Genomic DNA, 12699 nt, shown 5'->3' with positions numbered 1-12699 from the left:
TATAGAAGATCTATTTTCCTTTCTTTTCCACAGGATAAGAATATATAACCATACTAAAATCTCCATATTACAAGTCAGAGTTCTATAACACATTTAGGAATAATAACTAAATATCATGTGCCTCCACATAATACATGAATATATTACAAAACTCTCATTAGATTACACAAAGTCACAATCTTATCAAGAATAAGGACCTTAACATTGAGTCTAGGCCTACCATGCCAAAGGCTAACAAACCTCAAGCGACCCACCTCCAATAGAATTAATTAAGGTCTCGTTGAACATAGCAAGATCGAGTCACCAACCATTTATAGCAAAAGTCTCCAAATTTAACATAGCACTGTAATCATCACCAAAGAAGTAAGATCCATACCGAAGGTATAGCTAATAAATCTAAAAAACTGTTAGAGGGTGGATGAGCTAATGCCTAGTAAGTGGCATAATTAATGGGAGTAGGGGAAATGCAAGTTTCATCTTCAATAATAATAATATGACAAGAATGATTTAATAATGAAACACAAAATTTTTCAAAGTAAATATCTTGAAATTATATAGTATAATTTGTGAGCACCAACAATATAATTTCCAAAGCCATAATATCTAACATAAAGTAAATTATCACAAATATACAACACTACCACATAGACCGGTCAAGGAATCCACCTATTCACAACTGGCGTGATGTTGTCCTCTCTAGTATGCAAACTCTTGGCCCCAAGGACAGCAGACTACGGAAACCAAATCGGGTGATCACTGGAAAATCACACATGGCATGGTGTTAAAACCACATAAGCTCACAGGTTACATTACTTTGAAACACATAGTTCATATCTAGGTAGTTTCAAAAAAACCTTAAATAATTTAACTTCTACAAAGTTTGTAAGGTTTTCAACTTCATTCTTGTCAAGAGATTTTCTATCAATTTTCCAAAATAATACAAGACAAGATAAGCATCTTTAAATTTTTCAATATACCATAAAATCAATGATTTTCTTATCTAAGATTAAATAAAAGATGCTCATTTTTTCATATCAACAATTCATGCATTTCCCCAAATGCAATGCCAAATATAATGCATTTTTATATACAATCATATATATATTAAGGTTACAACAACGATAGTTTTTAGGAAAAATATAGTTTTCATAGGTAGTTTCCAAAAGCGTGTCCAACCCAAAAACAACATTTATGCAACATGGTTATTTTTCAAAAATCCCATTAAAAAGCTACTTACCTCGCAACCCGCCAAAAGCCTAATTCTCCAAGTTCCAAAAGAGATTAGCTAGAACCTAAATAATATCAAGCAACCCTATTACAATAAGTATAGAGCTTGAAATTGTATCTAGCTACAATTTAGGAATTGCCAAATAAGCACTTAATTAGGCAAGCCTAGTATTTAACCTCGCCAATAATAATATATTCCACTTCCAAAGTTTCTCAACAAATTAATTCACAAGACATAAACTCCAATTTATAAAGTTAACCCATTTAATATCATCTCCAACATTATGACTAGCTTTCATAAAATTTATACTACATCATTAAGAGACCCGTGAAAGCAAAATCAAAATATCCTCCAAGACAAGAAATTTAGAACTTCAACTAACTCTAAATAAACCCAATAGCAATGGAAAAATTAGATTTACCAACCATCACATGTTATAACTCAAAACTCCTAAATTTTCCACCATATATAAACCTTAAGTAGTCACCATTAACACAAACTATATACCCACTCATCAAATAATTCCACCAATACAAAACCCATATATACAAACACATAAATATCACTTTCAATGCTCATAAATCACAGGGGTATCATTATTAAAGTTTAGATAAAAATAACTTCAAGCAAAAGTGTAAAACCCACCAAAAAGATTAGAAATTTTTACCTAAAAAAAAAAGATGTGAAGGTGTTTATGGGTTCCCAAGAATATTCTGGTGATCTTGTCGGAAAATTATGGTGGAAATGGTGGTGGTGGTGGTGTGGAAGTACTGGTGAGAGTATGTAAGAGTGGCGAGGAGAGTATGAAAAAAAAAAAACAAACAAAACAAAACAAAACAAAACAAAAAAATGAAAAGAAAGGAAGAGAGTGAGCCGGCCAAAGAGTAAAGAGATGAGTGAAATGAGTGGTGGGGAAGGGGGTTAGGTGGGGCACGTGTGGTCCATAAAAATCTGACTATTACCCTTTTTTTTTTTTTTTTTTTTTTTAAAGCTATTACCTATATAATAGTTGCCCTTTAAACTATTGAGAGTGTAGACTTATCCCCCTTTTAAGGCTTTAACTACTGTATCTGGCATGCTTGCATGTAATTTTTCTCTGCATATATACTAGATCATTAGGGTTTATATATATATATACATACTTTTTTTTTTTTTTAAAAGTACAATTCACTGAAGCATTTTATCTGTAACTAGATTCTGTCATGCAGTATTATACTATGTTGGTACATATAATTACGTTAAAAAATTATCTGTAGATTGTAGCCTATAGAATGTGACAATGTTGAAGAGTGGTGCTCGGGTATTACAAAATCTCTTATCATTCAATTACAACCTTACGTGGTTATTTATTGTATAATAGTACCATGGTACTAGTTGGATCGTGCACTTTAATTTGCATGTCTAAATTCATGACTTGTGATTGTATAATACGCATAAGGTGACTACTTTGGAGTTTGTAACTCTTTTTGTAAGAAAACTTTGTAATATCTGAAGCATTTCTCTATCGAAAAATTTGATTATATAATCACGAGGCTTGGGAGAAAATTTTCCACTACCTAAAAAGGATAAAAAGTTTGGCTTTCTTTCTGATTAGTTGATTGTATATCAGGTTCGTGCGTTGAGTCAGCTGAGGCATCCCAATCTAGTCAGACTTATTGGATGTTGTCTGGAAGCTTTTGCGCTCATCTACGAGTATCTCCCCAATGGAAGCCTTGAAGATCGGCTCAACTGCAGGAACAAAAGTCCTCCATTACCATGGCAGACTCGAATACGCATCGCAATAGAGTTGTGCTCTGTCCTCGTTTATCTTCATTCTAGAAAACCTCACAGCATTGTACATGGTGATTTGAAACCCTCTAATATCCTTCTTGATGCAAACTTTGTGAGTAAACTTAGTGACTTTGGAACATGCCGTATATTATGCCATGAAAGAAGTTCAAGCAACGACACAACACTATGTCATCTTACTCAACCAATGGGCACTGTTCCTTACATAGATCCTGAGTTCCTTGTTTCAGGAAAGCTTACTAGGAAGTCAGATGTTTACTCGTTTGGACTCATATTACTACAATTGTTGACTGGGCAGAGACCAGACCTCACGATAGCAATGGAAATGCAAGTTGTCATAGATGCTGAAAATTTGTCATCCCGCTTGGATCCTTCGGCTGGAGACTGGCCAATTGAGATTGCTCAAAACATGGCTCAATTGGCCTTGAAGTGTTGTGACAAGTACCGAAAGAATCGGCCAGTCCTTGGGTCAGATCATGTCAAGAGTTTACTTGAACCAATGTTGGTAGTACAAGGCTTTGAAGAGACGGCTGGACTAGTAGGCATGACACTTCACGCAGAATGATTCCAAGTTTGCACATCGTAAATATTTTTCCCCAACCATTCTATTCGTCCTATCATTCAAAAATGGCTGCAATAGCATTGGAATCTTATTCATTTCTTTCTTTTAAGTTCGGTTTTACAAATCTAATTTTTTGTGTCAATCTTTTCAAAAATAAAAATAAATAAATAAATAAAAAGAAAAAAAGAAGAAGACATTGTCAGTTTGTTTTTTCTTCATTATTTCAAACTTTTTTTCTTTGTTGTATGTTGAGGCATGCAATGACATTATCATCTTGTTGTGTAGAGTTTAACGTGTTTATTTATTTTATGTTAGTTTAGTATACTTATTTAATTTTGTTTCATGTTTATTTGTTTATATTGGTGTTTGTTTTATTTACTTCATGTTAGTTTAGTGTTTAGGGTTTCTAACACACTTATTTGATTTCACATACTATATCTTTGTTTGATTAAATCTATAAAAATGTGATTTATCGTTTCTATGCTAAAGGATGCATACCATCATTGAGTATGTATGCGCATTGTTTCGATCATGCGTACGCATAGTTGAGTATGCATACGCATCCCGAACTCAAATTTGAAAAAAAATGTTATTTTTATTGTTTTAATCATTTTTCATATGTTCTTTGATTTTGTTTGACTCAGTTTAAGTTAGTCAATTGTGTTTAATTATTTTCCATGTTTGTTTGAGTCTTTTTGCCATGTTTGGTTTATTAATGATATTTTCCCTTTTGTGTTTGTTTATTTGTTATATTTTTATTTTTTAATATATTTGTTTGATTGTGTTTCCTTTTATATTTGTTAGGACATATGTGAATCATGTTAGGAAATATATCATTATAGAATTGACTAATCCTTACAAAACATACTTTACTTGTAATTGGATTGATTTAGGATGTAACATCCTAGTCAGTCAGAACCAAAAAAAAAAAAAAAGGAAAAAGAAAAAGAAAAGAAGAAGGAAGTAAAAGTCAGATTTTTAGTGGACCACACGTGCCTCACCTAACCTAATAATCTCCCACCACTCATTTTCACACCAACCCTTTTCTCTCTTTGGCTGGCCATCTCTTTTCTTCCTTTCATTTTCTTTCATTTCTCTTTACTTAAACACACACACTCACCCACCGAACTCCACTCCAAACCACCATCTCACCATCATTTTCCGGCAAGATCACCAGAAAATTCTTGAGAACCCATAAGCATCTTCACATCCTTTTTTTTTTTTTTTTTTTTCAGTAAAAATTTCTAATCTTTTTTGTGGGTTTTACACTTTTGCTTGAGGTTATTTTTATCTAAGCTTTAATAATGATACCCATATGATTTATGAGTATTAGAAGTAATATTTATGTGTTTGAATGTATGGGTTTGTATTGGTGTAATTATTTGATGAGTGGGTATATGGTTTGTGCTAATGATGACTACATAAGGTTTATATATGGTAGAAAATTTAAGGTATTTGAGTCATAACATGTGATAGTTGGTAAATCTAATTTTTCTATTGTCATTGGGTTTATTTGGAGTTAGTTGAAGTTCTAAATTTCTTATCTTGGAGGATATTTTGTTTTTGCTTTCATGGGTCTCTTAATGATGTAGTGTAAATTTTATGGAAGCTAGTCATGATGTCGGAGATGATATTAAATGGATTAAATTTATAAATTGGAGTTTATGCCTTGTGAATCAATTTGTTGAGAAACTTTAGAAGTGGAATACATTATTATTGATGAGGTTAAATATTAGGCTTTCCTAATTAAGTACTTATTTGACAATTCCTAAATTGTAGCTAGATACAATTTCAAGTTCTATACTTATTGTGATAGGCTTACTTGATATCGTTTAGGTTTACTTCATATCATGTTGCATAAATGTTGTTTTTTGGGTTAGACATGCTTTTGGAAACTACCTATGGAAATTATATTTTCCTAAAAACTATTGTATTGTAACCTTAATGTATGTATGATTATATATGAAAATGCCTCATATTTGGTATTGCATTTGAGGAAATACATGAATTTGTTGATATGGAAAAATGAGCATATTTTATTCAACCTTTGATAAGGAAATCTTGGATTTTATGGTATATTAAAAAATTTAAAGATACTTATCTTGTCTTAGTACTTAGGTAATGGATAGAAAATCTTTTGACAAGAATAAAGTTGAAAACCTTACAAACTTTGTAGAAGTTAGATTATTTAAGGTTTTTCTGAAACTATCTGAATATGAACTATGTGTTTCAAAGTAATGTAACCTGTGAGCTTATGTGGTTTTAACACCATGCCATGTGTGATTTTTCAGTGATCGCCCGATTTGGTTTTCGTAGTCTTTGTGACAACGGAACCAAATCCAAGTCAGTGCCCTTTCACTTTGGATGACGAGTTCTTCCCTGCTGCCCATGGGGGGAAAAAGTTCCTTGATTGTGTGTGGATGAGACTGCTGTCCATGGGGCCAAGAGACCACATGAAAGAGAGGTCCTATTTGGCGCGCTCTCTCTACTGCCCATGGGGGAGAGAAAAACCTCGAGGGTATGGGTGAGGCTGCTGTCCATGGGTCCAAGAGTCTACATACCAAAGAGGACAATATCATGCTAGTTGTGAATGAGTGAATCTCCTGACCAGTCTATGTGGTAGTGTGGTATATTTGTGATAATTTACCTTATGCTAGATATTATGGCTTTGGAAATTATATTGTTGGTGCTCACAGATTATAGTATATAGTATCAAGGTATTTACTTTGAGAACTTTCTGTTTCATTATTAAATCATTATTGTCATAACATATTATTATTGAAAATGAAACTTGCATTTCCCCCACCCTCATTAATTATACTACTTACTGGGCTCTGTCTCATTATTTTATAGATGACGAAATTTTTATAAGAAGGGAAGAATGTAACGTCCCAATCAGAAAAAAAAAAAAAAAAAAAAGGGTAATAGTCAGATTTTTATGGACCACACGTGCCCCACCTAACCCCCTTCCCCACCACTCATTTCACTCATCTCTTTACTCTTTGGCCGGCTCACTCTCTTCCTTTCTTTTCATTTTTTTGTTTTGTTTTGTTTTGTTTTGTTTGTTTTTTTTTTTTCATACTCTCCTCGCCACTCTTATATACTCTCACCAGTACTTCCACACCACCACCACCACCATTTCCACCATAATTTTCCGACAAGATCACCAGAATATTCTTGGGAACCCATAAACACCTTCACATCTTTTTTTTTTAGGTAAAAATTTCTAATCTTTTTGGTGGGTTTTACACTTTTGCTTGAAGTTATTTTTATCTAAACTTTAATAATGATACCCCTGTGATTTATGAGCATTGAAAGTGATATTTATGTGTTTGTATATATGGGTTTTGTATTGGTGGAATTATTTGATGAGTGGGTATATAGTTTGTGTTAATGGTGACTACTTAAGGTTTATATATGGTGGAAAATTTAGGAGTTTTGAGTTATAACATGTGATGGTTGGTAAATCTAATTTTTCCATTGCTATTGGGTTTATTTAGAGTTAGTTGAAGTTCTAAATTTCTTGTCTTGGAGNATATATATATATATATATATATTAATGTGATTGGTTTTCACTATTACTCAATAACAAAATTAATCAATTTCTTAAAAAAAAAAAAATCAATGATTTTTTAATTACATGAATAAAAAATTTATAACATTCTTAACGTTACTCTTCACTCTTTAAAATAATATGATTATTTTATTTGAGACGGACCCATGTTGTGCATCCACAAGCCATAATAGGTGACCCTTTGTTAGTTCGCTCAAGAATAATGCTAGGTTTAAAATATTTTTATAACATATCCTAAGTAATAAAATGTTACTAATTGTTACTAGTAGAGAAAAAAAAATATTTTAATATTGGGTTCAAAATTAATCCAATAACAACTTATTACTTAAGATTTGTTATAAATTAAAATATGGTAGAAGTAATGAAAAAAGAGTCCAAGTCTCTAGACCTCTAGAGGATCAATACTTTTTTTTGAGAAACTAGAGGATCAATACTTAGAAGTTAAGAGATAAGGAATAAGGGAAGGAAATTAAAAAAAGAAAAAGAAAAAGAAATTATAAAACATGTACAGTTTGAAAATGTGGCTATCGTAACTCTTGGGCCCATGCTTCGTACACAAAGAGTCCGGAGAAGCAATGAGCCTTACGCTACTCTATTCATTAAATGAATATCATACATGTAGTTATACAGAGCTCAGAAACTTCACAGAACCATCAAAAGACTTTTTTCAATTCTTCTTTATAATTTCCTCCTTTTTTTTTGGTTGAAAATTTTGAAGTTCTCTTCAAAAAGTGAAAGGAAGTGGTGAATATTAGCACGTCTATATAGAGAAAGCTAGTATTCTTATGAATAAGCTTTGGTTGGTGAGCAGTTGATTATATTAGCTTTCTAGAACATCTGCAACTATGGCAAGTGGGCATGAGAATTCAGAGGATCCGGTTACAAGTGTAGTGATCGAAGAAATGATATACGTTGCAGTGGGAACAGATGTGAAAGACTGCAAATCAATCTTGTTATGGGCTTTACGCAATTTTCGAGGAAAGAGGATTTGTATCGTTCATGTTCATCGACCTGCACGGTGGATCCCCAACGGTTGTAAGTCTGAAAAAATTATGTGTGTGGCTATTTGCGCTCGTACATTTATGCACAAAGATCCACATATAGAACTGTGTCTGATCATGTATATTATTTATTATTATTATTTTTTAGGAAAACTGAACATGTATATTATATTTATATAAAGCTTGGAAGTTTTGATGGGAATTTGATTTTTGATGTGATAAAAATTGATCATTTGTGCTAAGCTAGCTTAGAGCTTTATTACTTTCTAGTAGTTAAGTCTAGACGTGTATTTGGTTGACTATATTTGTGGAACTCCAAATGACAAACTTTTTTTTTTTTTTTTTTTGAGAAAATCCAAATGACAAACTTGATATTAATGATTTACTTCTTGATTATTAATTTATTACAGTTCTAAAATTTACAAGGGTTTTAAAAATTATTCTTGGAACAGTAAAGGATCCCTGCTAGAATCGTGAAACAAATTGAAAAGAAACTTTGGAAAAAAATTGGCCACAGTTGTGGAGAAATAAATTTGGAGAATTTAGTAACTTTGGAAAAATTGGTCAATCTAACATTTGATTGGGATTTTAATTTACTGTACAAATTTTGATTGGGATTTTAAACTCATGATCTGGTAATATGAAGAAATATGACACTGGAGATCTGGAGAATTTCACTTTTGTCTTTAAGATTTAGTTTTATCTTGCATGGTTTTCATTATTTCAAAGTGCAATTTACTTTTCTTATTTTGCAGTGGGTGGACACCATCCAGTAAGCTCACTGGACGAAAGGATTGTACGGGATTACCGGAAAGCGGAAGGGAAAATTATGAATGAGACCCTAGAAGAATACCTTTCTATTTGTCACCGAGAGGGGGTAAATCTGTCAAATCTCCTTAACAAATTTACCTTACAATTAAGAAATTATTTTATATACAAACATAGCATATTTCAAAATTATACACAAGGAATTTCATTAAATATTTCATACTCCGGTTAAAAATATAATATTAATGGTGAACTTAGATAGTTATCATTAAAAATTTGTCAATTCAATTGTTTGTGGAATGTATTGTGAAAATTATTGTGTTTGTGACCATGTAACATTACTCATCTCAAAATTTATATACTCCCAAATTTATAGAAACGATCATAGAGTACTTACCACATTTGTTGGGTCACCAAGTTTTGTTATTTGTTTTCAAATCTAGAAAAAGATATTTTGAAAGCTTAATCTGAAACTAGTTTTCAGAAAACAATTTCACCACATTTTTTGTTTGAGCTCGTTTTAACATACAGCCGTTTTTTGTTCCTCTTTGCACCATTTCATTTCCTCCCTCGATTTCTTAACATAAAAATATCACAACCACCCGAACACAAAATAACCACCACCGGAATATATGTAACAAACCATCAGAACAATCCACAAAAATTCTCTGCTTGTCCCAGATCAACCCAAAATCCAAATCCAATTCAACCTATCGAATAAAATTTTCCTTCTCCACCACACGCCAAAGTCACAAAAGTGAGTTCCCGGCAACGATCAAAACTCAAAATCATAAACTAAAGAGAACCTTTGAATCAAAAACAAAAGTAGAAAAATCAAAACCCAACGATCGTGAAATTGGTGTTGAGAATAGAACATGACAAGCCCACCACTGTTGTGAACACATCCTACCACACCACAATATAAACCTATAAATCCCTAGATCGACCACCCAAAATTGTGAAAATGAGGAGTCAGAGAGGCTAAAAGAGAGGGACAAGATTTCTATTGGATGTGAATTTTGAAAATCTAACTGTTGGTTATATATATATATATATGTATATATATATATATATATATTTTTTTTTTTGTCTTTAACATACAAGTCAAATTTTGTTCAAATTATATGTTATTTATTATTCGATCAATAAACATATTTTTTAAGCATAATTTTAGACTACAAAAACTTGAAATTTAAACATTTGATTTATGACATAGTTTTTATTATTATTTTTTATTGAGATTGATGACATAGTTATTGATTTTTGATTTTTTTAAAAGTTTAGAAGCATGGAAGATATAATAAGAATATGTAATCCAATAGTTAGATTTTCAAAATTCACATAAGATAAAAAAATATAGCAGAAGTTTAAAGGATTTTTTTTCAAAACTAATTTAAAAAGAAACATTTTTTAATAGAGAGAGATGGAGAGAGAGAGAGAGAGAGAGAGAGAGAGGGGGTCAAACATATAGTGAGGAGTACGAGAGAGAAATCTGACTTTAATATAGACAACAAGACTAGTGTGGGCCCTAGTCTATTCTCATACCCAAAATTTGAAATTTTTTTTAGCTGAAAACAAAAACTTCACCCCAACACATTTTCACCTAGTGGGGCCTATTGTTTTCAGGAATGAAACCAAAGACAAACGATTAGTCTATAGTGTATGAGAAGGGAGCACCACATCATATATCGTATTAAACCTAGTGGGGGATCACAGGTTCAAGCTCCAAAGAGAGCATTATATGTAGGATAGATTAGGATTTTTGATTTAGTTTAAAAAAAAAAAAAAACTATGGAAGGTATATCATATGAACTAACCGTTGACAAAGATTTGGACTCTATTTTAGTATTTGTCAAATGATTAGTCTAAAGTGTATGAGGAGACGTTACCACATCAATATATTCTAAGAGTACATAATAATTTTTCGTTATTTGCAACATTTCTTTCTACCAAAATGGATTTGAAGTTAATAAAATCAATCCCCCAAAAGATGCATCAATAACAGTCATCTTTTATTGGCTAATCCATATATAAGTTACAAGCATTGAAAATTCAAAATTTAGGGTATTAATATTTCAAACTTTCAATATTTGGGTACAAGTGGTAGTTTACTACATCATTGGTAACCACATTTTTGTAGGCTTGTAGCGCCTCATATCTGTAGTTCAAATCCTACATTTTCTTAGTGCCTCAAATCTGAGTTTTCAAATTTGTTGACATTTTTTTTTGCTGAATGACATTATTGTTTTTTAAATTTAGGTACAAGCACAAAGAGTCTGGATTGACATGGACGACATCGGGAAGGGAATTGTAGAACTCATATCTCGTGATGGGATCAAGGAGCTTGTAATGGGAGGAGCATTAGAAAAGCATTATAAAGAGTACAAACCACATAAAACGCTTTCCATTAATTTTTCATGTTCGATTCTTGTTCTATGTATAATAGACTATGGGTATCTACTGGCAATATATGTTTATAGGTCCTAACTGTAGAACATGCGTTTTGGATTATGCAAAGAAGCCCAATGTTCAGACCATAAGTGAAAAGGGGAACTAATGAAAAGAATGCCTTAAACTAAAAAATAATTAAACTAATAACTAAAGAATGAAATAAATCTTGGACAAAATTTAGCTACAAAATTGGTTGTAGTATAAGATTACAACCTTGCTCAATATCTTTATATTGGATGTGAATTTTGACAAATCCACAATTGGATTACATCTTCTTCTTATATCTTCCATGCTTGCAATATTTCTAGAAAAGTAAGGAACAATAGATATGTCATCAATAAATTGTTTAAGTTGTAAGTTTTTGTAGTTTGAAATCATGCATAAAATATAAAGTTATAGATCATATAGTAAGTAATATCCAATTGACTCAAAATTTGATATATGTATTAAGAGTGTAAATAACATCTATCTAAAAAAAAAAAGAGTGTAAATAACATGTAATTCAACGGTTAGATTTTCAAAATATGTAGTTTGAGTAAGGTTGTAGTTTTAAGCTACAACCAATTTTGTAGCTAAATTTTGTTCATAAATCTTTTCCTTGATAAAAAAAGATTGAAATAAATCATGAATAAATATACCATAAAATTTTGATATGCTTGTTTTAAAAAAAAAAAAAAAATTCTTTATCCTTTTATTTATTTATTTATATCCTTTTTTAAAATTCTGCATTGATTGATAGGTACAGTTAGTTAATAGAACTCCCTCCAAAGATGGCTTTATTATTTTAGGTGTCGAATGGGGTGTTTCCCAATCTGCTTCCTTGTTTGTTGAGATTTTGGTTTTAATTAAGTTATCATGTTCGTGATGATCTAAGTATTCTATGCCTCTATATGGTTTAACATCAATGATTGCTATATGATATTGGAGAGCTCAGCATATCGTTAAAAGTATTAACATCACTCAATTATGCAGGAAGATGAGCCTCAGGTCTAAGAAAGCTAAATATGTGTGCAAACAAGCACCTCTTTCCTGTCGCGTACTATTTATCTGCAACAGTCGCCTTATTTATACCAGGTTTGCTTAACGGGGTTGTTAATTATATTTGGTAAAGTAACTGTCAGTTGATGATCATGACTAGTAAGGCTTATAAACTCAACTCAATAATGTTAAGATAATAGTCAAATGATTAAATGTTCTATTTCATAATAGTTTAAGCTGTTGGAACATGTGGTAGTTTATTGTTGGAAGTATGATTTACTTTCCACAAATTGAATACATAAATCAAGGAATTGATTGCTTAGAGTAAATTAAGGGATTGGACAATCAA

The 12699-nt window shown here is 31.5% G+C and overlaps 2 protein-coding genes and 1 long non-coding RNA gene across 3 annotated transcripts; 2 read left to right on the top strand and 1 right to left on the bottom strand.

Moving 5' to 3' along the window:
* Positions 1 to 2204, bottom strand: LOC136064865 (uncharacterized). Its single transcript, XR_010626519.1, has 2 exons — positions 1238 to 2204; positions 1 to 756 (listed from the first exon to the last, which is right to left on the bottom strand). It is a non-coding gene; the product is annotated as an uncharacterized LOC136064865 (long non-coding RNA).
* Positions 2205 to 2507: 303 nt separating this feature from the next.
* On the top strand, positions 2508 to 6311 carry LOC136065009 (U-box domain-containing protein 33-like). Its single transcript, XM_065767608.1, has 3 exons — positions 2508 to 2528; positions 2823 to 3598; positions 5870 to 6311. Exons 1-2 carry the CDS (start codon positions 2508 to 2510, stop codon positions 3579 to 3581), a joined length of 780 nt encoding a protein of 259 aa, XP_065623680.1. The 3' UTR covers positions 3582 to 3598; positions 5870 to 6311.
* Positions 6312 to 7750: 1439 nt separating this feature from the next.
* LOC112025338 (U-box domain-containing protein 33) lies at positions 7751 to 12458 on the top strand. The gene is made up of 4 exons (XM_065767234.1): positions 7751 to 8187; positions 8909 to 9030; positions 11181 to 11302; positions 12345 to 12458. Exons 1-4 carry the CDS (start codon positions 7998 to 8000, stop codon positions 12454 to 12456), a joined length of 546 nt encoding a protein of 181 aa, XP_065623306.1. The 5' UTR covers positions 7751 to 7997; the 3' UTR covers positions 12457 to 12458.
* Positions 12459 to 12699: the final 241 nt, after the last annotated feature.

Source organism: Quercus suber, unplaced genomic scaffold, assembly GCF_002906115.3.
Source record: "Quercus suber isolate HL8 unplaced genomic scaffold, Cork oak 2.0 scaffold_25, whole genome shotgun sequence".
In the NCBI taxonomy this organism is placed as follows: domain Eukaryota; kingdom Viridiplantae; phylum Streptophyta; class Magnoliopsida; order Fagales; family Fagaceae; genus Quercus; species Quercus suber.
This window is presented reverse-complemented; position numbering and strand designations above follow the sequence as displayed.

Bases quoted from the DNA above. Each gene is read 5' to 3' on its own strand.
- LOC136065009 (XM_065767608.1), top strand. From the start codon at position 2,508: ATGTTGAAGAGTGGTGCTCGG. The intron at 2,529-2,822 runs GTATTACAAAAT...CTTTCTGATTAG, and splicing joins TGTTGAAGAGTGGTGCTCGG to TTGATTGTATATCAGGTTCG.
- LOC112025338 (XM_065767234.1), top strand. From the start codon at position 7,998: ATGGCAAGTGGGCATGAGAATTCAGAGGATCCGGTTACAAGTGTAGTG. The intron at 9,031-11,180 runs GTAAATCTGTCA...TTTTAAATTTAG, and splicing joins CTATTTGTCACCGAGAGGGG to GTACAAGCACAAAGAGTCTG. The intron at 11,303-12,344 runs GTACAAACCACA...TCAATTATGCAG, and splicing joins TTAGAAAAGCATTATAAAGA to GAAGATGAGCCTCAGGTCTA.